The sequence below is a fragment of the Panthera onca genome, chromosome C1 (genome assembly GCF_046562875.1).
Source record: "Panthera onca isolate mPanOnc1 chromosome C1, mPanOnc1 haplotype 2, whole genome shotgun sequence".
Classification (NCBI taxonomy): domain Eukaryota; kingdom Metazoa; phylum Chordata; class Mammalia; order Carnivora; family Felidae; genus Panthera; species Panthera onca.
The window spans coordinates 62,254,234-62,276,686 of NC_138346.1; the positions used below are offsets into that span (position 1 = coordinate 62,254,234).

Sequence of the window (22,453 nt, forward strand, 5' to 3'; positions counted from 1 at the left end):
CCATGTACCTCCTCCAGGACCTGTGAATAATAAACTTCTCATTTTACTTTCCCTTGTGGTCTTTGTGGAAGCATCACGAACCATCTGACACACCAGGGCTCTACTTAACAAATGTTACTTTAACAAAAATCACAACAGAGGGGAGAGAGAATTAGAGAGATGACAATGTGAGAAGATCTCAGCCAGGTGTTGCTCGTTTTGAAGATGCAGGAAGAGGCCAGGAGCCAAGGAATGTGTGGAGGCTCTAGAAGCTGGCAAAAGAAAGGAATGAGATTTTCTCCTAGAGCTTCCAGAAAGAGTACAGACTTGCTGACATCCTGATTTTGACTGAGTGAGACTCATTTTGGATTTCTGACCTCCAGAACCGTAAGATGATAAATTTGTGTTGTTTTAACCCAAGCCTCATGGGTTTGTTGGATTAAATGAACTAATGTGTGCACAACAGCACCTGGTACACAATTACAGCTATGTAAATATTTTCAATTACTAATTTCCTCTCTGAGTAACTCACATAGAGGTAAGAACTAAATATCAAGAAGGAGCTCAAACCGATATGGATAAATTAAAAGAACTCTGTGCCAAATAAAGAACAAGACTAAAATGCAGCTTTCTCCTTTATATTTCCATGTATACAGTAATGAAAATACATGAAGATTAAACCATAGCAGCAACCTTCATCACCCGTCTTCGCATTCATCAGAGCTTTCTTCACTTAGCTCCTCACTGCTCTCTCCTTCACTCTCACTGCTACTGTCTTCTTCACTATCTTCATCATCTTCCTCAAGATTTTGAGATTTCTCTGCCATAGAAAGGAAGAAAATTGCTTAAAATGTTCTTGATATTTCTACTCTTTGAAAAATCATAATTCTTCTTGCTTCTCCCTCCACTAAGAAATACCTATCTTTGGAACATGAAGACTGAGCTGAACTTTGTTAACTGTATGTAGGATCAAAATAGTAGTACAAAGACCATATTCTTACTGGTATAAAGATGTTTATGGATTTAGAGTAAATTTAAAACATAGGTCTATAAAGTTTTTTTTTTTTTTACTATTGTCAATGTAATTCTTAATTAAATATAGTAAGAGTAAGTGAGATGTAGGATAATTTAGAGGGTACTAGTTTTCCTTGGAATTGTGGGATAGCTCTTTTAACATGTGTGGAAATTAGCACGTTCTGTTCCTTGTGAAGACCGTGTCAGTCCCTGATGCCTGGTACCCAGGGAGCCTGATTTACTTGGGCAGTTCTACCCCACAGAGAAAAGGGAGTCACCCTGACCATCTACAAAGGACAAGTTGGTTTCATTAAACCATCCAAGACAACCAGTTAGCCTTTTCTTAACCACTTTCTGAGGGTGTACTTCACTAATCTCCTGGGATAATAGGTTTTTAAATAGTGACTGCTCATAGTTCTATGAGAAAGAAGGAATTTCAATTTTTAAATTTACCCATCAGCAACATTTCTTCAATAAGTGAGAAAAACTCCTTGGCCTCAGGATTTTCTGGTTCATAGATTAGAACTGAAAATGGACAACAGAATGTGTGTTATTAATCTTCAAAGTGTTTCAGCAAGCACTCCTCAGAATGAGATTGGAACTGTCAATCAGAGTAAGTAAAAATGCACAAAGCAATAAATACCAATTATACCATAGGAATACCAAAGTGTAAATAGAGAAAATGTTCTACTTATCATAGGTGCATTGTAAGAGAAATAATGCTCAATATATTTTCTACCTCCTGTCTAAAAAATGCAATCTCCACCACTATGAGGCTTTCCTCATAGGCCTTGTAGCCAGAGTGTTTCTTGAATATAATCATCCCACAAACAAGGTACATATCCTGCAAAATGTGGAGGCTTTGCTAATGAGAAGACTGTGCCTGGAGGTCTGTTAATCCTGCTTTTCATCTCTCCCACTCAATGTCTACAAGACAGCCTTTCTTAGAGACCTTATCTGAACACAGAACAGAATTTTATTATGATTTTTTAAAATGCAAGCTCTTCCATGGTAGAGATGCCATTTTGAGAAACTCATCTTTCAAAGAGGGAAAACTTATGTTTCTTTTTTCTCTTCATCCTGAAAACTTTTACCCTGGTTTACACCCTAGTCATTGCCTACTTAACAGCATGTGTCATCTTTGGACCATATCAGTAGATTTTGGGGGGGCTTGGTGGTATGTTATCAATGTTTTAGAGGTTAGAAACATTTTCAACTTTTGTTTTGGAGTTCTTTAGGCTATTTTTTAACCCCAGATCTCTCTCTACCTTCTTCCTACCTGCCTTGAGGGACATTCATAATTCTGCATTAGCCATTTAATGTTGTGACTCCTGTGCACTATCTTGATGGCCCCCAGGGGGCGCTAAAACATCGTGTGCTATTCTTCTGGCTTAGAGTAAGACAAATAATTGTGGCTGGTTCAACTATGCCCCAGTGCTCAGAGGACCTCATCCCATATGGCTTTCATCCTGACCCACCAAACCAGTGTCTCTATTTCCTAATCTACCAATATAATTTACCATCAGTCTGGGTTAGCATGACTGTGTGCCTGCTTTTAAGGATCCTATAGGTATTTAGACACCTTTTAAGATTTCTAATAAAAGTATCTTGATTCATTTTAAATTGGACTAAAATATACTTATCATTAGCAGTCTAAATATTCTCTGAGCCTTTTCAAGAGCAGAGTTTCTTCAATTTGCCCCTTGGGATACTAGCTAGTTTCTTAAGATATTAATACATATTTTGGAAACTAGGTCAAATGAGGTTAATCAGGTAAAATTTACAGTAGAAGAAATTGCAGGATTTTACAGAACCATTAATATGCTCAGACCATTATGAGAATGTGGTTTCCCCAACTTACTATTCCCATGGAATCCTTTTTGGTTGAACACTTATTAAGAAATCTTGAATACAGTTTAGAAAATTTCATATTGGAATTAGGATCATTTCATGGGATTGGAGTATGAGATCAGCTACTCTCATGGTTTAAAAAAAACTGTTGACTTCTACAATTGTCAATTTTCAGAGTGAGGGAAAGGTATCTGTTTTAAAACTTAGCCCACAAATATGCATTCTAGATGATGAATCAGAAAGTCTTTGACAGGCTAGTAGAGTTGGTAAAAAGGTAAGAAAAGCCTCTAGCACATTCAGTTAGTGTCTTGGGAGTTGTTCCCAACCTGAGTCCATAAACAGATTCCAATATGGGCCCTGAAGAAAGACTGTCAGATGTGAATCCTGGTTCCGCCACTGTCTAGTTGGGTCTCCATGGGGGAAATATTTACTATCTCTGTACTTCAGTTCTATTATCTGTAATAATACTATTGGCCACATTAGGCCATTTTGATGAATCAGTGAGATAATGCAGATAAAACACTCAGTCCAGTCCTTAGTGCACTAAGAACCAAGTAACTGCTGATTATCATTCATTTTCCTGGAATGGATTTGGACCTAGAGAAAGGCTTGGCTCCTTCCTAAATGTTCAGTGGATGTCTCCTTCCAGCTAAAGAGCTGGGGCAGGGAGCTGGGGGATTCTGTTGTGCATTGGGCTCTAAGTCCCCCAGACTGGAGGCTATTCTAAGGTAGATAAGACATTGGTCTTGTTCACTGTAGCATCCCTAGGAGACTGACACAGAGCCGGAGCCCTCAAAACATTAAAAAATGGAATAAATGAATAGTAGGAAGCAGTCCTTTGATGCCTAGATAAAATTATACTCTAGGTTAGGGGCGTCTGGGTGGCTCAGTCGGCTAAGAATCTGACTTCGGCTCAGGTCATGATCTCTTCGTGGGTTCGAGCACCACATTGGGCTCTGTGATGACAGCTCAGAGCCTGGAGCCTGCTTCGGATTCTGTGTCTCCCCTTCTCTCTGCCCGTCCCATGCTCTAGCACTGTCTCTCTCTGTCTCTCAATAGTAAATGAACGTTAAAAAAAATTTTTTTTTAAATTATACTCTAGGTTAAAAAGGAAAGAGTGATTTATTTTACTCAAAAAGAAAAAGGAAGGAAAAGAAAACTGCAGAGTAACTATCTTTTCTGAAGATACATCTGTAATTGTGTTAGACCAAAATGATGAGAACCATTTTGGTTCTCAGGCCATTATTGTTAAACACTTAGAATTATTATAATTGATGAGTAGGTCTTCCAGGCCTAAATGTTTTTTGTGTGTAAAATCTTGGGCTGCTGTGAGGAGCACTGTTGTGCCCTGAGAAAAGTGAGCTGCACATTCCCTTCTTACAGGTGAAGAGACCAGTAAATAGAAAGATTGACCAGCACAACATCTCACAGTCAATCATGAGATGAACTAAAAAAAGTACTTGGGACTCTTGACCTTCAGTCCCATTTAAAAACCACTTTCCCAGGATGCTTCCAATGCCTGGCAGGAAATGGCATACAGCCAATATATCACTTCTGCATGACATAGCAGGAAAATGGCTGAGGAAATATTAGGCACATATAAAAACTGTGTGTGAAAGATAGATAAAATTCAAGCCTTTACCGACAAATAAAATTTCTTGGGGGAACCCAATACAATTTCTTTTTTTAAAGGCAGGATGAAGAGAAAAGAAACCAATGGATGCCAGGTGGGAAGCCCTGAAGCCAAACAGAGATATAAATGATTACACTGTGATTGGACAGCAAGGAAACATACAGGCAACCAGTGGCTTTATTCAGAAAATGAATTTTTAAAACATTTCAGAAGGGACAAAGATGCATTACTTTATGTAAATTAACTGCCTCAGATACAAAGAAAATAAATATATTAGTTGACCATAGGAGCCATTTCAAGCCTGATTGACCCACAAAAGTACCTCTTTTCCAAGTCTCTGCCTCCTTGACCAGAGATATGTTTATTAATCAAATGAGGAAATGGAAATATAGTAGGATATCAGAAGCTTTCAAGCCAGACCTAGCATCTAATCCTAGGTGAATTAGTTTTCCTTGCTAAGACTCAGTTTCCTCAACTGTAAAATGGGGTTCATAATATCTGCCCCATAGAATTGTTTTAAGAATTAAACAAGGTATTCAAGAATGTTCTCATTATTAGTAGGTGCTCAATACAGACACATAAATACATAAATATGTAAATAATCTATGTTTACATACATAAATATATATAAAAATATATAGAGAGATACATAAATATATATAAATACATATAGAGATATATACAGAGAGAGATATATACATAGAGAGAGAGAGAGAGAGAGAGAGAGAGAGAGAAAGGAGTGTTCTATAGCAGAGGTAGAAGATAGGGAAAAAAAGACAAACTGGGGCACCTGGGTGGCTTAGTTGGTTAAACATCCAACTTCGGTTCGGGTCATGATCTTATGGTTTGTGGGTTCAAGCCCCGCATTGGGCTGTGTACTAACAGCTCAGAGCCTGGAACCTCCTTGGGATTCTGTATCCCCCTCTCTCTCTGCCCTTCCCTGCTCATGCTTTCTCAAAAACTGAATAAACATTAAAAAAAATGAAAAAGAAAGAAAAAAGGACAATATACTATAAGCATTCACATATAAAATAACCTGACGCCATCCTAGATGAAAAAAATTCATTTTGTCTGTTGTTCTGAATATAGAGAGGAACTTTGGTCAGTCCTCAGCCAAGTGTTTCCTATTAGCATCAAACTAGTACTTTCTCCCCCCCCCCCCCCCCCCCCAGACAGTGTCTCCAACTCTCTGTTCTTTCCTGAACTTGCTTAGCATTGCTAATCCTGGGCCTCCCTAATTTCACATCAATGGCTGGAATCTGCTTCAGGGGTAGCCAATCTTATTTTGCATGCACATGCAGCCAGCCCCCCTCCCCCCCATCTCTGCACCTTTCTGCCCCATTTCCAGTCATCCTCCTCTTTTGGGAGTAGTGTTCTTTCCCACCTGGCATGGTGCCGGTCTTAGGGCCCTCCACAGCTCCTTTTCCTGTCTTCTAATCCTAGTCTGAGGCTATTTGACACTGACAGAAAAAAGTGAACAGTATTACTGGCTGAGCCAGTGGAGTAACAAACCAAACCAAACCATGGTTAATGTCAACTCCAAAAAGGTTTAGAGCATGTGTGCTGTGATACCTGCTTTCTCTCCAGCTCCCAGCACAATGTCTGGTACAAGTCTGTGCTTGATATAAGGGAGGGAGGGAGAGAAATTTTACAGGGACATAACCCAATTAGGATAGACCAGTTTGAACTTTTTCATTCTCAATGAATGTATTTAATGGACGTTTACTGGTTTGACTCAGGTCAATAAGCATTTTATTGAGCACCTGCTGTTTATGCGACATACTATAGGCCTAACAATCAAAAGTGACTAACAGATGTGGTGATATCAGTGCATATATTTTATCAGCTTCAGCCAGAGGCTTTCTAAAATGACTGATGGATACGGAGATATAATACATGAATTTTCCCACTATTAGGCTGCACAAGAAACTCTGGGAGCTGGGACTGAGAACTACAGACTCACTCACCTGTACCCCAGCCCCCAACAGAAGAGGGGTGCTGTGGGAGGCGGCAGCTTGGGCTCCAGTTTGGCCATGCCACTAGCTCCCTGAATGGTGCTGACCAAGCCGCTTAGCCTCTCTCTGCTTCTGCTTTGTTATTTGTAACAGTGGGAATGGACACGATTTTCTTGAAGGAGTCCTTCTTATCAGAAATTCTGTTTGTGCACCACCCAAAAATACTTTTAATCAAAATATTTTATTCAATGGCTCTAAAGGTCAAAAGTGCTTAAAAGGATTAGACAAGGCAAATTATTTTGGATATAAAATAAGTAGTGTGAAAAGCATTCAAGAAATCCATTTTAAAAATTAGCCAATGAGGGGTGCCTGGCTGGCTCAGTTGGAAGAGTGCATGATTCTTGATCTTGGGGTTGTGAGTTCGAGCCCCACGTTAGGTGTAGAGATTATTTAAAAATAAAATCTTAAAAAAATTTAGCCAATGATGTAAGAAGTACTGTACCCATAGCGGGGAGTCTATGTGAGGCAAGTGAAAGTAGATCCTCACAATTCCTACATTATATTTTAAAAAAACTTTTTTAACGTTTATTTATTATTGAGAGACAAACACAGAGCATGAGCAGGGGAGGGGCAGAGAGAGGGGGAGACACAGAATTCAAAGCAGGCTCTAGGCTCTGAGCTGTCAGCACAGAGCCCAATGCGAGGCTTGAACTCACAAACCGCGAGATCATGACCTGAGTGGGAGACGGTCGCTTAACCGATTGAGACACCCAGGAGCCCCAGGAACTCACTGGATAGTTTTAACAGCAGATTGAACACAGCAGAAGATAGGACAGGTTAACTCAAAAACAGGTAGGTTAGTAGAACAATTCTAAAACAAAGCATAGAAATAAAAAGAAACGAAAAAAAAAAAAGAAAAAGAAACAACAGCCTGAGCGTAAGATACATCAGCCAAACTACTAAAAACCAAAGGAAGAAAGAAAAATAAGGTAGATCGTTATTATTCCTCTACTCAAAAGTGCCCAATGGTTTCCCACTTTGCTCAGAGAAAGAGCCAAAGTCCTTAAATTATGAAAGGGTGCTATGCAATCTACATAATCCCCAAACGATAACCTCTCTGACCTCATCTCCTGTCACACTTCCCCTTAGGTATTCTGCCCTGATTACACTGGCCTCCTTGCTGTTCCTCATCAGGCATGTTTGCATCTCAATACATTTGCTATGAGTCCTGCCTTCCTAGACCATCTTATTCAAAACTGCTTTGCATCTTTCTAGTACTTTCTATTCCTTCTTCTCTACTTAATTTTTCTCCATAGCACCTATCATTTATGACACACTAGTTATATATGAATTTGTTATCTGTTTGATACTAGATATAAATGTGGGATTGTTATCTGTCTTATTGACTGCTATACTTCCAGTGTCTAAAACAGTGCCTGGCACATGGAGGCACTCAAATATTTGTGGAATAAATGCATATTAAGTAAGGTTTGCTATACTACCTGACATGTCTTTGAAACTAAAGGCATAAAGTTAACTAACTCATTATCATGAAGGTCAAGATTTTTATTTATTTTCCAGTGATGATTAGTCTTTTTACAAAAAATTTTTTAATGTTTTTTTTTAATGTTTTTTAAAATTTATTTTTGAGACAGAGAGACAGAGCATGAGCAGGAGAGGGGCAGACAGAAAGGGAGACACAGAATCCAAAGCAGGCTCCAGGCTCTGAACTATCAGCACAGAGCCCGATGTAGGGCTCGAACCCGAGGACTGTGAGATCATGATCTGAGCTGAAGTCGGACGCTTAACAGACTGAGCCACCCAGGCACCCCTGATTAGTCTTTTTTAGTTTATCCCAAAGTTATTCTAGATGTCTAAATTAGTCCTTACACCAATCAACTTAACTTACTATTAAGGAATCACTGAGATACTATTAGGGAGTTTACTAGGCTATAATAATCAGACCATCTTACAAATTATGAAATGCATTTAGAAACAAATAAAAGATTAGAAAACAGAAAAGTATTTTGGAAAAAAAAAGAAAACATAAAAGTATTTTGTACTTACTCATCTGACATAATTTTTTTGCCAAATGGTAGTCTTGGCCCATTTCTGCTCTCAGGAACTGGAAAACATTAAGAAACTCTTCAGATAAGTACTTTCAGAGAGAATTTAAATGTCAATAATAAACCCCTTAAAAATATTACATTATTTATTAAATATTTTTCTTTTAATATTTCTACATTTTTGCAGGAGTAAGTCTGTAATCAATTAATGAAGAATATTTAAGGACTTCCCATGGCAAGGCAACAGAGAACAAGTATGATACCTCTATGTTACTGCAGCCATACTATATGTATATTACTTAACAATTTCAGAATACATAGGTTGGTTCAACTGGCAGAGATAGTAAAGACATTCATCACTTTAATATCCCTTTGGTTCAGATACAGCTTTTTTTTTTTTTTTTTTTGTAAACTTAGTCCATAATTACATGACTAAGATTGTAATTCATTTCATTTTACTATTTAAAAAAAATTTTTTTTAATGTTTATTCATTTTTGAGAGACAGAAAGACCAAGCATGAGCAGGGGAAGGGCAGAGAGAGAAGGAGACACAGAATCTGAAGCAGGTTCCAGACTCCAAGCTGTCAGTACAGAGCCCGACGTGGGGCTCGAATTCATGAACTATGAGATCATGACCTGAGCTGAAGTAGGATGCTTAAACGACTGAGTCACCCAGGCGTCCCTTGTTTCACTTTTATTATATTTTTATTGTTACAAAGTAGTACATATTTTTGTATGTAAGGAATTTAAAAGCTAAATAAACACATTCTGTCCCCAACTAAAAAGCATTTATATTTCTACCATCCAGAGATATTTATTTTTAGCATCTTCATCATATCATTTTAGTATTTTTCCATAAGTTAAACACATATTCACAAAAACTAGGATTATTCAGTAACTTTTTTTGCTTATTTTAGAGAGAGAGAGAGAGCATGTATGTGAGTAGGAGAGAGGGGTGGGGGGGAGAGCAAAAGAGTGAGAGAGAGAGAGAGAGAGAGAGAGAGAGAGAGAGAATCTTAAGCAGGCTCCATGCTCAGCGCAGAGCCCCATACAAGGCTGGATCCATGACCCTGGGAAAATGACCTGAGCCGAAATCATGAGTCAGATGCTCAACCAACTGAGCCACGCAGGTGCCCCTATTCAGTAATTTTTTTTTTTATTAAAAAAAATTTTGTTTTAAGTTTATTTTGAGAGAGAAAGTACAAGTCAGAGAGAGACAGAGAGAGGGGGCAGGGAGAGAATCCCAAGCAGGCTCCACACGGTCAGTGCAGAGCCTGATGTGGGGCTTGATTCCACAAACCATGAGATCATGACCTGAGCCAAGGTCAGTTGGTTAACCAACTGAGCCACCCAGGCGCCCCTCAGTAACTTATGAAAAATAAGCCACATATCATGATAATTTTCTCCCCATAAAATTAAATATTCTTATATATTTTTTACTTAGGCTACAGGTTAATAAAACTAATGTCCTATTCTAAAACTTACTTAGACTGCTTCCATTAAAAAATAACCCTAAACTTAGATGATTGTTCTTGATTGTGTGTACTATATTCTGAACATAGGCAGGTATACTAGGCTTCTTCTGCAAGAGACAAGGGCATGGAGTATTAGAAGAGACACTTCCCCATGTTTCTAGACATTTGATATATACCCAGGCACCATTTTAAGAAGTTCTCTACCAGTTTTTTCAGTTTCTTCCACAGGTATGATTATTTACATTTCTTTAATGGAAATAGAACACTTCTGCAGATTTTTCTATAAACCATTACCTTTACCACAATCCCCACTTTTTCACATATTAATAAATGCTATGGTAAACTCATTAAACAGAATTGTTTTTGGGTTTTTTTTTTAGATTTTTTAAATATTTACTTATTTTTGAGAGAGAGTGAGAGACAGCGCAAGCAGGGGAGGGCAGAGGAAGAGAGACAGAGGGAGACACAGAATCCGAAGCAGGCTCCAGGCTCTGAGCTGTCATCACAGAGCCCACCATGGGGCTCGAACCCACAAACCGTGAGATCATGACCTGAGCCAAAGTCGGAGGCTTAACTGACTGAGCCACCCAGGCACCCGTTACATTTTTAAAATCTATTTTTGTCTATTAAGACCTATTTATTTTCATTCCTATTTGTGGTTTCCTTCCATTTTAATTATGGTATCTTGTGGTTTATCTAGGTCATTCTTTTTTCAAATATCCTGTTCTTAAATGGATATAGTAATTTGGTATTTACTTTGAATTTTGTTTATTTAATTCCTTTTCTTATTTTCCTTATATTTATTTTGTTCTTTTTCTAGGAATTACTATTTAGTTCATTTGTTGTCATTCCCCTTTGAATCAACATTGTCATCACTTAAGTATTCAAAACCTTAAGCTCTTTTTGAAAGCTTTAATATTTAGTGTTGTGGTTATCACTATTTTCTAAGTAGTTTGTAAGTTTAGTTTTGATTTTGATTTGTAATTCAAGTGTCATCCAGAAGAATACCTTTTAGTTTAAAGTAGTTTTGTTATTGTAGTTATTTTTATTTTCTTTTTTTTTTTAATTTTTTTTTCAACGTTTTTTATTTATTTTTGGGACAGAGAGAGACAGAGCATGAACGGGGGAGGGGCAGAGAGAGAGGGAGACACAGAATCGGAAACAGGCTCCAGACTCTGAGCCATCAGCCCAGAGCCTGACGCGGGGCTCGAACTCACGGACCGCGAGATCGTGACCTGGCTGAAGTCGGACGCTCAACCGACTGCGCCATCCAGGCGCCCCTAGTTATTTTTATTTTCAATGCCTAGTTTAATTCATAACAGAGAATGTGACCAGTATCATATATAGCTATTATTTATATTTTTAAAATCTTTATGGAAAATTTAAATAAACACAGAAGTAGAAAAAATAGTAAAAGAAGTACACATCTCCAATTCTCATCTTCAAAAATTAATATTTTGTCAATCTGATTGTATCAATATTACTATACATTCTTTTCCCCAGTCTGCCTAGACTGTTTTAAGATTTTTTACAGATATCATCTCATTTCACTTTAAATTAAAAACCCAATGACACTATGGCTATTATACCTAACAAAATTAACAAGAATTTCTCAATATCAATTAATATCTAGTCTATTTCATGAAGCATTATGTTAATAATACTAGCCTCAGAAAATGAAAAGGAGCATGGAATCAATTTAAAAATGTACTTAGCACTGACCTGTTTGTTGTTGCTGTTAACAAAAAAATGTGTATGTATATATTTCCTTTTAACAGTTCAAAATGCAGTGAAATTAAGAAATTCATGCAATGGATATTTGGCTAAAGACTTTCATGAGAATTGCTTAAAACTTCAAAGTCAAGCTAAATTAAGAAGACAGGTTTAAAAAAAGTGGTTTTACATTAAATTATTTGTGACATTCAAAATAAAGAGATGGGACTTCCAGGGAAGATGGCAGAGTAGCCGGACCCTAAACTCACCTTGTCCCTCAAATACAACTAGGTAACACTTGCATCACTGCAAACAACCCAGATAATGACCCAAAGACTGGCCAAACAAATTCTACAACTGAATATAGAAAAGAGGCCACGTCAAAGAGGGTCAGAAGGGTGAGGATTCAGTGGGAACCTAAACCCCATAGATCTGACCACTGGAAGAAGGGAGCCACAGACCCAGAGAGGGGTGAGAAACAGACTATCACACAGGGGGAGCCTGCAGGGGGAAGAGGAATACCCACAGCATTTGCCTTTGAAAACCAGAGGGTCTAAATTTCCTGAGTGCTTACAACCAGAGGTACTTAAAGCCTGAAACTTTAAAACTCAGCAGCCTTGGCTCTGGGAGAGCTCAGAGGGTGATAGGTAGCTGAGCCCTTACCCTTAAAGAGATAGCACAGCAAACATCCTTCAGAGATACAGCTTGTAAACAGTTTGAAAGTCACCTGGAGCTTATGGGAGGGAGAGTTGGTTACCAACTCAGGAGTTTGGGGAGGAGCTTCTCCAGGAACAAAGGAGCTGGCAGCCTCCATTTCCCTCCCTTGCCCCTCATCATAAACATACAACTACCTGTGGGAACCAGCACAACACTGGCATTCACTACCTACCTTGCTTACACCACACCCCGCCCCCTCCAGTCAGGCCTGCCTCAGTCCTTGTGTTGTAGATCCTCTCCCCCAGAAGACCCCTGCAAACCTTGCCAGCAGTGCCTCTCCTGACCTCTCACGGGGGACGTTTGCACCTTGTTAAAACTGCATCCCCTGACTGCTCATCCTTTGTGGAGTGCCCAGCTCTGTCTCTGTGGTAGCTGCGTGTCCCCTGTGGAAGAGGACCAGTGCTACCTAGTTAAAAGTGCATGTCCTTCCCACTACTTACAAGAGCAAGAGACTTCCCTAACACACAGAAACAGACACAGAGAGTTAGGTAAAATGAAGAGACAGAGGAATATGTCACAAATGAAAGAACTGGACAAAATCACAGCAAGAGACCTAAGCGAACTGGATATAAGTAATATGCCTGATAGAGAATTTAAAGTAATGACCATAAAGATACTCACTGGACTTGAGAATAAGGTGGAGGACATCAGTGGGACCCTTAACACAGAGATAAAAAAAAGAACCAATAAGAGAGAAAGAACATAATAAATAAAATCAAAATACACTTGATGGAATAAATGGCAGGCTGGAAGAAGCAGAGGAACAAATGAATGATCCAGAAGATAGAGTAATGGAAAGTAATCAAGCTGAACAAATGAGAGAAAAAAGAGTTACATAAAACAAGAATGGTCTTAGGGAAATCAGTGACCCATCAAGCATAATAACTTTCACATTATAGGGATCCCAGAAGAAGAAGAGAGAGAATTGGGGGCAGAAAATTTATTTGAAGGAATAATAGTTGGAAACTTCCCTAATCTGGGGAAGGAAACAGAAACCCAGAGATCCAGGAGGCACAGAGATCCTAACAAAATCAACCAAAGGAGGTCCACACCATAGTAATCAAAATGGCAAAAAGTAGTAATAAAGAAAAAAAAATTAAGCAGTAAAAGAAAAGAAGATAGTTACCTATAAGGGAAATCTCATAAGGCTTTCAGTGGATAGACCAGAAGGAAGTGGAATATATTGAATATATTCAAAGTGCTGAATGGGGAAAACGTGTAGCCAAGAACACTATCCAGTAAGGCTATCATTCAGAATAGAATGAGATGAAGAGCTTCTCAGACAAACAAAAACTAAAGGAGTTCATGACCACAAAACTAGCCCTACAAGAAATATTAAAGGGGACTTTTTGAGTGGAAAAGAAAGAACATACGTGAGAGTATGAAAAGTAGGAAACATAAAAGTAGTAGGACTAAATATTTCTGTAAAAAATCAGTCAAAGGATTCACAAAATAAAAGGATGTAATACATGACACCATATACCTAAAACACGGTGAGGAGAGGAATAAAGAATGGGTTCAACTTTAAGTGACCATCAACTTAATATAGACTGCTATATGCAGATGATGTTATATACAAACCTAATGGTAACCACAAATCAAAAACCACTAATAGATACGCAAAGAATAAAGAAAAAGGAACCTAGGTATATCACTAAAGAAAGCCAACAAATCATTAGAGAGAGCAAGAGAAGGATTAGAGGAAAACTACAAAAAAAAACCATAAAACAAGTAGCAAAATGGCAATATATACAAATCTATCAATAATTACATTGAGCGTGAATGAACACTCCAATAAAGACATAGGGTGACAGAGTGGATAAAAAAACCAAACCCATCTACATGCTGCCTACAAGAGACTCATTTCAGACCTAAAGACACTTGCAGATTGAAAGTGGGGGGATGGAGAAACATTTTTAAAAAATGAAAAGGTACGTGCAAAAAATAAAAAAAACCAGAGTAGTTTTTAAGAAAGAGAGAATAACGACACTTTTTAAAACTATGACTACCTATATTACATTGATAATATTAAATAAAATTGTAAGGTTAAAAAAAAAAGACCTAAATATGAGACCTGAAACCATAAAAATCCTGAAAGAGAGCACAGGCAGTAATGTCTCTGACATTGGCCATAGCAACATTTTTCTAGATATGTTTCCTAAGGCAAGGGAAATAAACTATTGGGACTACATCAAAATAAAAAACTTCTGCAAAGAAAGGGAAGCAATTAACAAAACTAAAAGATAATCTACTGAACACAAGATATTTGTAAATGACATATCTGATAAAGGGTTAGTATACAAAATATATAAAGAACTTATACAACTGAACACCCAAAAAACAAACAATCGAATTAAAAATGGGCAGGACATGAACAGATATTTCTCCAAAGATGACATTCAGATGGCCAACAGACACAGGAAAAGATGCTCAACATCACTCATCATCAGGGAGTTGCAAACTGAAACTGAAATGAGATATCACCTCATATCTGTCATAATGATAAAATCAAAAACATAAGAAACAGCAAGTGTTGGAGAGGATGTGGAGAAAAAGAAACCCTCTTGTACTGTTCGTGGGAATGCAAACTGGTACAGCCACTGTGGAAAACAGTATGGAGGTTCCTCAAAAAGTTAAAAATAGAACTAAACTATGATCCAGTAATTGCATTACTGGGTATTTGTCCAAAAAATACAGAAACACTAATTCAAAGCGATACATGAACCCCTATGTTTATAGCAGCATTATTTACAATAGCCAAATTATGGATGCAGCCCAAGTGTTCACTGATAGATAAACAGATAAAGAAGATGTGGTATATTATATACAATGGAATATTACAGATCAAAGAGTACACTTATGATGAAAACAAAGAAAAGAAAAATTGAAAGATTAGAACTATGAACACACGTATACATTTTACCTAGATTCAACACTTCTTAACATTGTGCTACATTTGCTTTATCTCTCTCTTTTGATAGGTAAGGTGTAGATAGTCTAGATATTTTTCACAGAAACATTTGAAAGTTACAGACATTGTAAAATTCACCCTGAAATATTCAAGCATGAGTCTCCTAAGAATAAGTTCATGCTTCAGTGTAACATTATACCCTTATCACATCTAAGAAAATTAACAGTAATTCTGTAATAAAATATTACATTCAAATTGAGACTTCCCAATTTGTCTTTAAAATTTTTTTAATTGTCTTTAAGATTTTTTTCTAGGCAGGATTCCATCAAAATTCATGTTGTGATTTTAGTTGTTAACTATATTTTGTTTTTGTTTTTTTTTAATTCCAGTACAGTTAACATACAGTGTTATATTAGTTTCAGGTAGATAATATAGCGATTCAATTCCATATATCACCCGATGTTCATCACAAGTGCACTCCATAATCTCCATCACCTCTTTCACCCATCCTTTCACTCATCTCCCCTCTGGTAACCATCAGTTTATTCTCTATAGTTATGAGTCTGTTTCTTGGTTTGTCTCTAATCTTTCAATTTTTCTGTAGGTTTGAAAATTTTGAAAATAAAAGTTGAGAATTTAAAAAGAGATGCATTCTGAAAACAAAAGATCTTATGCACAGATACAGCATAACATATGAAAATAAGCAATCTCATATTGTTTGAATATTTATCTGAAAATGAAGTCATGGATTACTTTTATAATTTAATGTCAAAAAAAAATAGAAAAGAAATAAGGGGTGCCTGGGTGGCTCAGTCCAACTTCAGCTCAGGTCATGATCTCACAGTCTGTGAGTTCGAGCCCTGCATTGGGCTCTGTGCTGACAGCTCAGAGCCTAGAGCCTGCTTTGGATTCTGTGTCTCCCTCTCTCTCTGCCCCTCCCCTGCTCACGCTCTGTCTCTCTCTGCCTCAAAAATAAATAAAAACATTTAAAAAATTTAAAAAAATAAAAAACAAAAGAAATAGTGACAGGGCACTTGGGTGGCTCAGTTGGTTAAGTGTCTGACTTTGGCTCAGGTAATTATCTCACTGCTTGTGAGTTTGAGCCCCACATCAGGCTCTGTGCTGACAGCTCAGAGCCTGGAGCCTGCCTCAGATTCTGTATCTCCCTTTCTCTCTGCTCCTCACCTGCTCATGCTCTTTCTCTCCTTCAAAAAAAAAAAAAAAAAAAAATTAAAAATTAAAAAAAAAAAAAGCAATAAAATGAGCAACTACAAAGTGTTTGGTTATGGCAAATAGGGTCTTTGAATGCTTTATAATTCATGAATGATATAGATGTTCAGTCAAAGGATGAGGTTAAGTAAAATCTTCCCAATGCTTGGCATCAATTTTTTTCTCCCTTGCTAAAACACCTTATAATATTAAGGAAGTTTCAAAACTCTCTACATATGCTTTATTCTAAGAGGAAAATACGGCAAATGTGTCTGATTTCTTTATATGATTCCATGGCTTAGCATTTCGGTTAAATTATATTAAAAGGCAAGCACTTTAGCATTTTATGCTAAAACTCTAATTGAGGCTTCTAGCCATGATGGAGCTAACAGAGATCAGATTTTTCTCCCTCCTAAACAACCATAAAACTATACAAAATATATGAAACAAGAGTTTTCAGTAATTTGACAATAGGTATTACGGGATAGTGATCTGGAGAAGAGAAACAAGATGGGTCCTATTACTACCTCAGTTTACAGGTGTGGGCTATTTCCAGGTACCAGCACAGGCAGGAAGGAACCAGATACCAGTGACTGGAGTGGAAAAAAGACAGTTTGGAGTTCAGAGAGGCCAATGTTATATTTTCAAGAGAGCTCCAGCAATCTGCAGAGGTGTCTCTTTGAGTCTTTGGCTGGAATTCATCTGCATGTGAGTATGAAGAAACTATTTGAGGCTAGAGAAAGAATTGCTGGAATGAGCAGGTAGAACAATTACTGAATCACACACAGGGCTGAACAGAGCTCATGTTTTCTCCAGCCAGAGTAGAAGTTCCTCTTAATACACAGAGCATTGGGAAGAGTCCTCATAAGGGCATTGCCTTAGTGCTGTCCCTACAATATAAAGGCTACCCTGGACCCTCCCAACAAAGCTTGAAAGATAAGACTCAAAAAGAGAAACCTGCTTCCAAGAAACCCAACTATGTCCCAGATCAAAGCCCAAAAATATTTAAAGGAAAACTACAAAAGTTTGTACCAAAGAATATAAAATTTTTAATGTCTATGATTTAGTAAAAAAAAATTACTAGGCATGCAAAGATGCAGAAAAATATGACCCATATAATGGAGAAAACTTAGGCAACAGAAACCGACCTAGAATTGACAAAAACGATAGCATAGCAGACAAGCACGTTAAAATAGCTATTATAAATATGTCATATGCTTAAAAGTAATATATGAATAGATGAGAGAAATAACTGATATAAAATATTTAAAACTTCTAGAATGATAAAATATCTGAAATTTTATACACACACATATATGGAGAAAGAGGGAGAGAGGGAGGGAGGAAGGATGGGATTAACAGTAGAGTATAACTATAAGAAAAGATCATGAACTTGAAGAGAGACCAATAGAAATTTCTAAAATGTAATATATACAGAAAATAAACAAAAAAGGAACATCAATGACCTTTGGGACAACATTGGGTCGTCTAACATACATGTAACTTGGAGCCCACAAGAAGAGAGGGAGAGAAGAGGTTAAAAAAACAATTATTTGAAGACTTAATAACATTTTCAAATCTGGTTTAAACTATAAACTCATAGACCCAAGAATCTCAATGAGCAGAAGCAATGTGAAGAAAACCACATCAAGTCATATTGTAATCAAATTGCCAAAAATAATAATACGAAAGAAAAAAAAATTAAATAATGAGAAAAAAAACATATACAAATGGACAAAAATAACAGCAGACATCTTGTCTGAAACTATGCAAAGTATTGGACAATGGAACAGCTTTCAAAGTACAAATCTTCCTCAACTTATGATGGGAATAAACCCATCATAAGTTGAAATAAATTGGAAATGCATTTAATACACCTAACTTACCAAACATCATAGCTTAGCCTAGCCTACCTTAAACATGCTCAGACCACTTACATTAACCTATAGTAGGGCAAAATCATCTAACACAAAATGTATTTTATAATGAAGTATTGAATAATTCATGTAATTTATTGAATACTATACTGAAAGTGAAAAATGTAATGGTTGTAAGTGTATTGGTTGTTTACTCTCATAATTGCGTGGCTGGCTGGGAATTGCAGAATGCTGCAACTACCCAGCAACATGAGAGAGTAATCATACAACATGTCAATAGGTAAGGAAGAAATCAAAATTCAAAATTCAAAGTATGGTTTCTACTGAATGCGTATCATTTTCACACAATTATACAGTCGAAAAATTGTATGCTGAACCATTAAAAGTCAGGGACTGTCTGCACCAAAAAAACCTCGCAACCTACAAATTTCTAGCTCATACATTCTTTAAAAATGAAGATGGGGCGCCCCGGTGGCTCAGTTGGTTGAGCCTCCAACCAGCTCAGGTCATGATCTCATGGTTTGTGAGTTCAAGCCCCACCTTGGGCTCTGCGCTGACAGCTCAGAGCCTGGAGCCTGCTTCAGATTCTGTGTCTCCCTCTGTCTCTGCCCCACCCCCTCTCATGTTCTGTCTCTCTCTCTCTCTCAAAAATAAACATTAAAAAAGTTTTTTTTAATTAAGATATTAAGACTTTTTCAGATAAAAGCTGAGAGTATTCACTGCTCACAGAACTACATTATACAAAAGAAACCATAAGAAGTTTTTCAGGTAAAAGGAAAATAGTGTCAGGTGGAAATTGGGTTCTACACAAAGCTATGAAGAACACCAGAAATGTGTTCCAAAAAAGATATTTTCCAATTAAAAAAATGTTTTTAAAGAGGATTGACCATTTAAAATAAAGATAGTAACAATGTATTATAGGGCTTATAATATACATGGAAGTAAAATGCATGACAATAAGAAGGGGGAAATTAAAATATATTGTTATAAAGTTCTTATAATATACATGAAGACGTATAATATTAACTAAAGGTAGACTGTGATACCACAACTGGGGTAAAATTGCTTTTTTCTTTTTTTTTCTTTTTCTTTTTAAAAAAAATTTTTTTTTTAACGTTTATTTATTTTTGAGACAGAGAGAGACAGAGCATGAGCAGGGGAGGGTCAGAGAGAGGGAGACACAGAATCTGAAACAGGCTCCAGGCTCTGAGCTGTCAGCACAGAGCCCGACGCGGGGCTCGAACTCACGAACTGTGAGATCGTGACCTGAGCCAAAGTCGAATGCTTAACCGACTGAGCCACCCAGGCGCCCCAAAATTGCTTTTTTCTACATAGAATTATCAGTAAACGTTTATGTACAACTTTTGCATGTGATGTTTCAGGCTTCAGTGCCTTTGCACATGCTTCCTATGCCAAAAATGCCATCTCTACTTGTTTACTTGATGAATTCCTGAGCTTCCCTTTTCCTTCAAGTTTCTAAAACTCCAATGACTATTCTAAAAATCTTTCCTTTATCCCATTTCTCCTACTTCTACTCTCAGTCACTTAATCCTCCCTATTCCCTGAGAACTTCTTAAATACTTCTACTAGCACAGATTTCATTTTATTATAAATTGTACTATACACATAATATATACCTGTTAGTTTTCAAGGGTAAAGACATATCTTTCTTACCTATCTCTAAATATCCCCAATAACTAGCATGGTGCCCAGTTGTGTAGAAAGCATCCCTTAAAGCAGTCCTTGCAGAGTTTTGTACCCAAACTTTTATTCCTGTTTCTGCCTTGGGCAGAATAAGTCACTTCCAGAATCTTCTCTCACCTCTCACTTCGTGAAGGTAGTAAGAGAGATGAGTAGCTAGGTAAGCATCTGTACATGGGCAAGGATATTTTTACTATTTTTTCAATCTTCAAGACTATACACTACTTATTTTAATATTTTTAACTTTCTTACATTATAATGCACAAGTTGAACTTACTTCTGCCATTAACTCTAATGGAGCATGAGTATCCTTATTAGGGTGACTGTCTTCATCATTATCATCATCACTGGTATCATCTTCACCATCATCATCTGTCGATTCAGATAACTTATCATCAATATCCTGAAGGCAACGTTTATTATTTTTCTCCTGCTCTTGAAGGACTGCATCTTTGCCCACTTGACCTAAAATAGAATATGCATATTTTTTTAATTTAAATTTAAATTTTTATTTTAGAGAGAGAGACAGAGAGAGAGAACATGCAAGCCAGGGAGAGGGGCAAAGGGAGAGAAAGGGAGAGAGAGAGACAGAGACAGAGAGAGACAGAGAGAGAGAGACAAAGAGAGAATCTTAAGCAGGCTCCATGCTCAGCACAGAGTCCACTACAGGTCTAGATCCCGTGACCCTGGGATCATGACCCGAGCCAAAATCAAGAGTCAGACACTCTACCCAGGTACCCCAGAATATACATAATTTAATCAATACTGAAAAGTTCAAAAATTAAAAATGGTTACTCCTAAATTAAAATGTATATATACTATATGGCTCCCTGTTCTGGGGTTTATTTTTTTCATGACTAAACAGCACTGCAATGAACTTACCTGATTTCCAAAAAAAAAAAAAAAAAAAAAGTAATACAACTACCAAGAGGGAAAAAAACAAACCCAAAACACTGAACTAATCTTAGTGTTGTTTGGCTCTTAAAATTTTAATAGTAAATGGAAAACAGTTTTGTTTATATAAAATATGATTTCAAGAAAAAAAAAAAGAAATGAATACTATTCTATCTCCAGAAATACATTTCTTAAATTGTTCTTATAGGAAGGTAAATATGAAATAAAGAGCCTGGAGAGTAAAAGTAAGACTGGAGAGGCTGAAAAGAAAATAGTTCTTCTCAGGCAGGTCATGTCACTGCTTGGATACTTGAGAATAAAGTTCTTTATCTCTCAACACACACACACGCAAATTAGAAAAGAGACATGTGGGGGCACCTGGGTGGCTCAGTCGGTTAAGCAGCCGACTTCGGCTCAGGTCATGATCTCACGGTCCGTGAGTTCGAGCCCCATGTCGGGCTCTGTACTGACAGCTCAGAGCCTGGAGCCCGTTTCAGATTCTGTGTCTCCCTCTCTCTCTGCCCCTCCCCTGTTCATGCTCTATCTCTCTCTGTCTCAAAAATAAATAAACGTTAAAAAAAAATTTTTTTTAAAAAAGAAAAGAGACATGTGAAGTATTCTAGCTATAACCAGAAGTTACATAACATTAGTAATGATTTTTCTAATGTCAAAACACAATAGTTATGGTGAAATGCAGATGACTGAAAAATAAAAATAAGCACTAATAACTACCCATTCAGTGCCCAGCACTATGTAGAGTCCCAGGAACACAAAAATGACAGTTCTTGACTTCAGGGTACTCATTCACACTCTCACTGGGGAGTCAGAAACATAATGGATAGTGATAAAACAGTATGAAAGTACGGTGATAAAAACGTGTGGAATAAACAAAAGAACAAAGGAAGGCCCCATGCCAACCTGGAGAGTGGTCAGGAGTTGCCCAGTCTGAGTGGATCAGTTTTTCTAAGGAGAGGAAACAGCATGAACCAACACAGAAACAAGAACGTGCCTCAAAGCGCTTTGACACTTCTTAGGAGTCAAGGTTGAGACTAAAATGGTGACAGATATGGCTGGAGGGGTAGGTAGATAATGGAATCTTATGGGCCAGGAGCCTTGGAATTAGGACTATACCCTATAAGTAAACCCTACTAATGATGGATTTTAAGTACGAAAACAAGTATGGTCAAATCTGCATTTCTGGAGGAACACTTGGTCAGGACGGTGGAAAGTACATTTGAGGGGAGACCAAAAAATAAAAAGAGCAAGGAGAGAGGTTAGAGGTCTCTTTTAAAAGTCTAGGTGAGAAATATGACTAATATGAACTGGTAAAATAGGGATGGAGAGGGGGGAAGTAGATTAGAGAAATATTTAAGAAGTAAAGTCTCTATGACACAATCTACTGGAACATTTTCCAACAGTTCAATTCTTTTATTATCTGCATCTATTTTTGCCATATGA

The 22,453-nt window shown here is 37.3% G+C and overlaps 1 protein-coding gene across 1 annotated transcript in view; it reads right to left on the minus strand.

The window, feature by feature from the left end:
* Positions 1 to 601: 601 nt before the first annotated feature.
* ERICH2 (glutamate rich 2) overlaps positions 602 to 22,453 on the minus strand; it is a 37,197-nt gene continuing 15,345 nt past the window's right edge. Inside the window, 4 exon segments of the mRNA XM_078451156.2 lie at positions 602 to 799; positions 1,447 to 1,518; positions 8,500 to 8,557; positions 20,379 to 20,566. Of these exon segments, the coding sequence (XP_078307282.2) occupies positions 678 to 799; positions 1,447 to 1,518; positions 8,500 to 8,557; positions 20,379 to 20,566 (440 nt within the window). The 3' untranslated portion in view covers positions 602 to 677.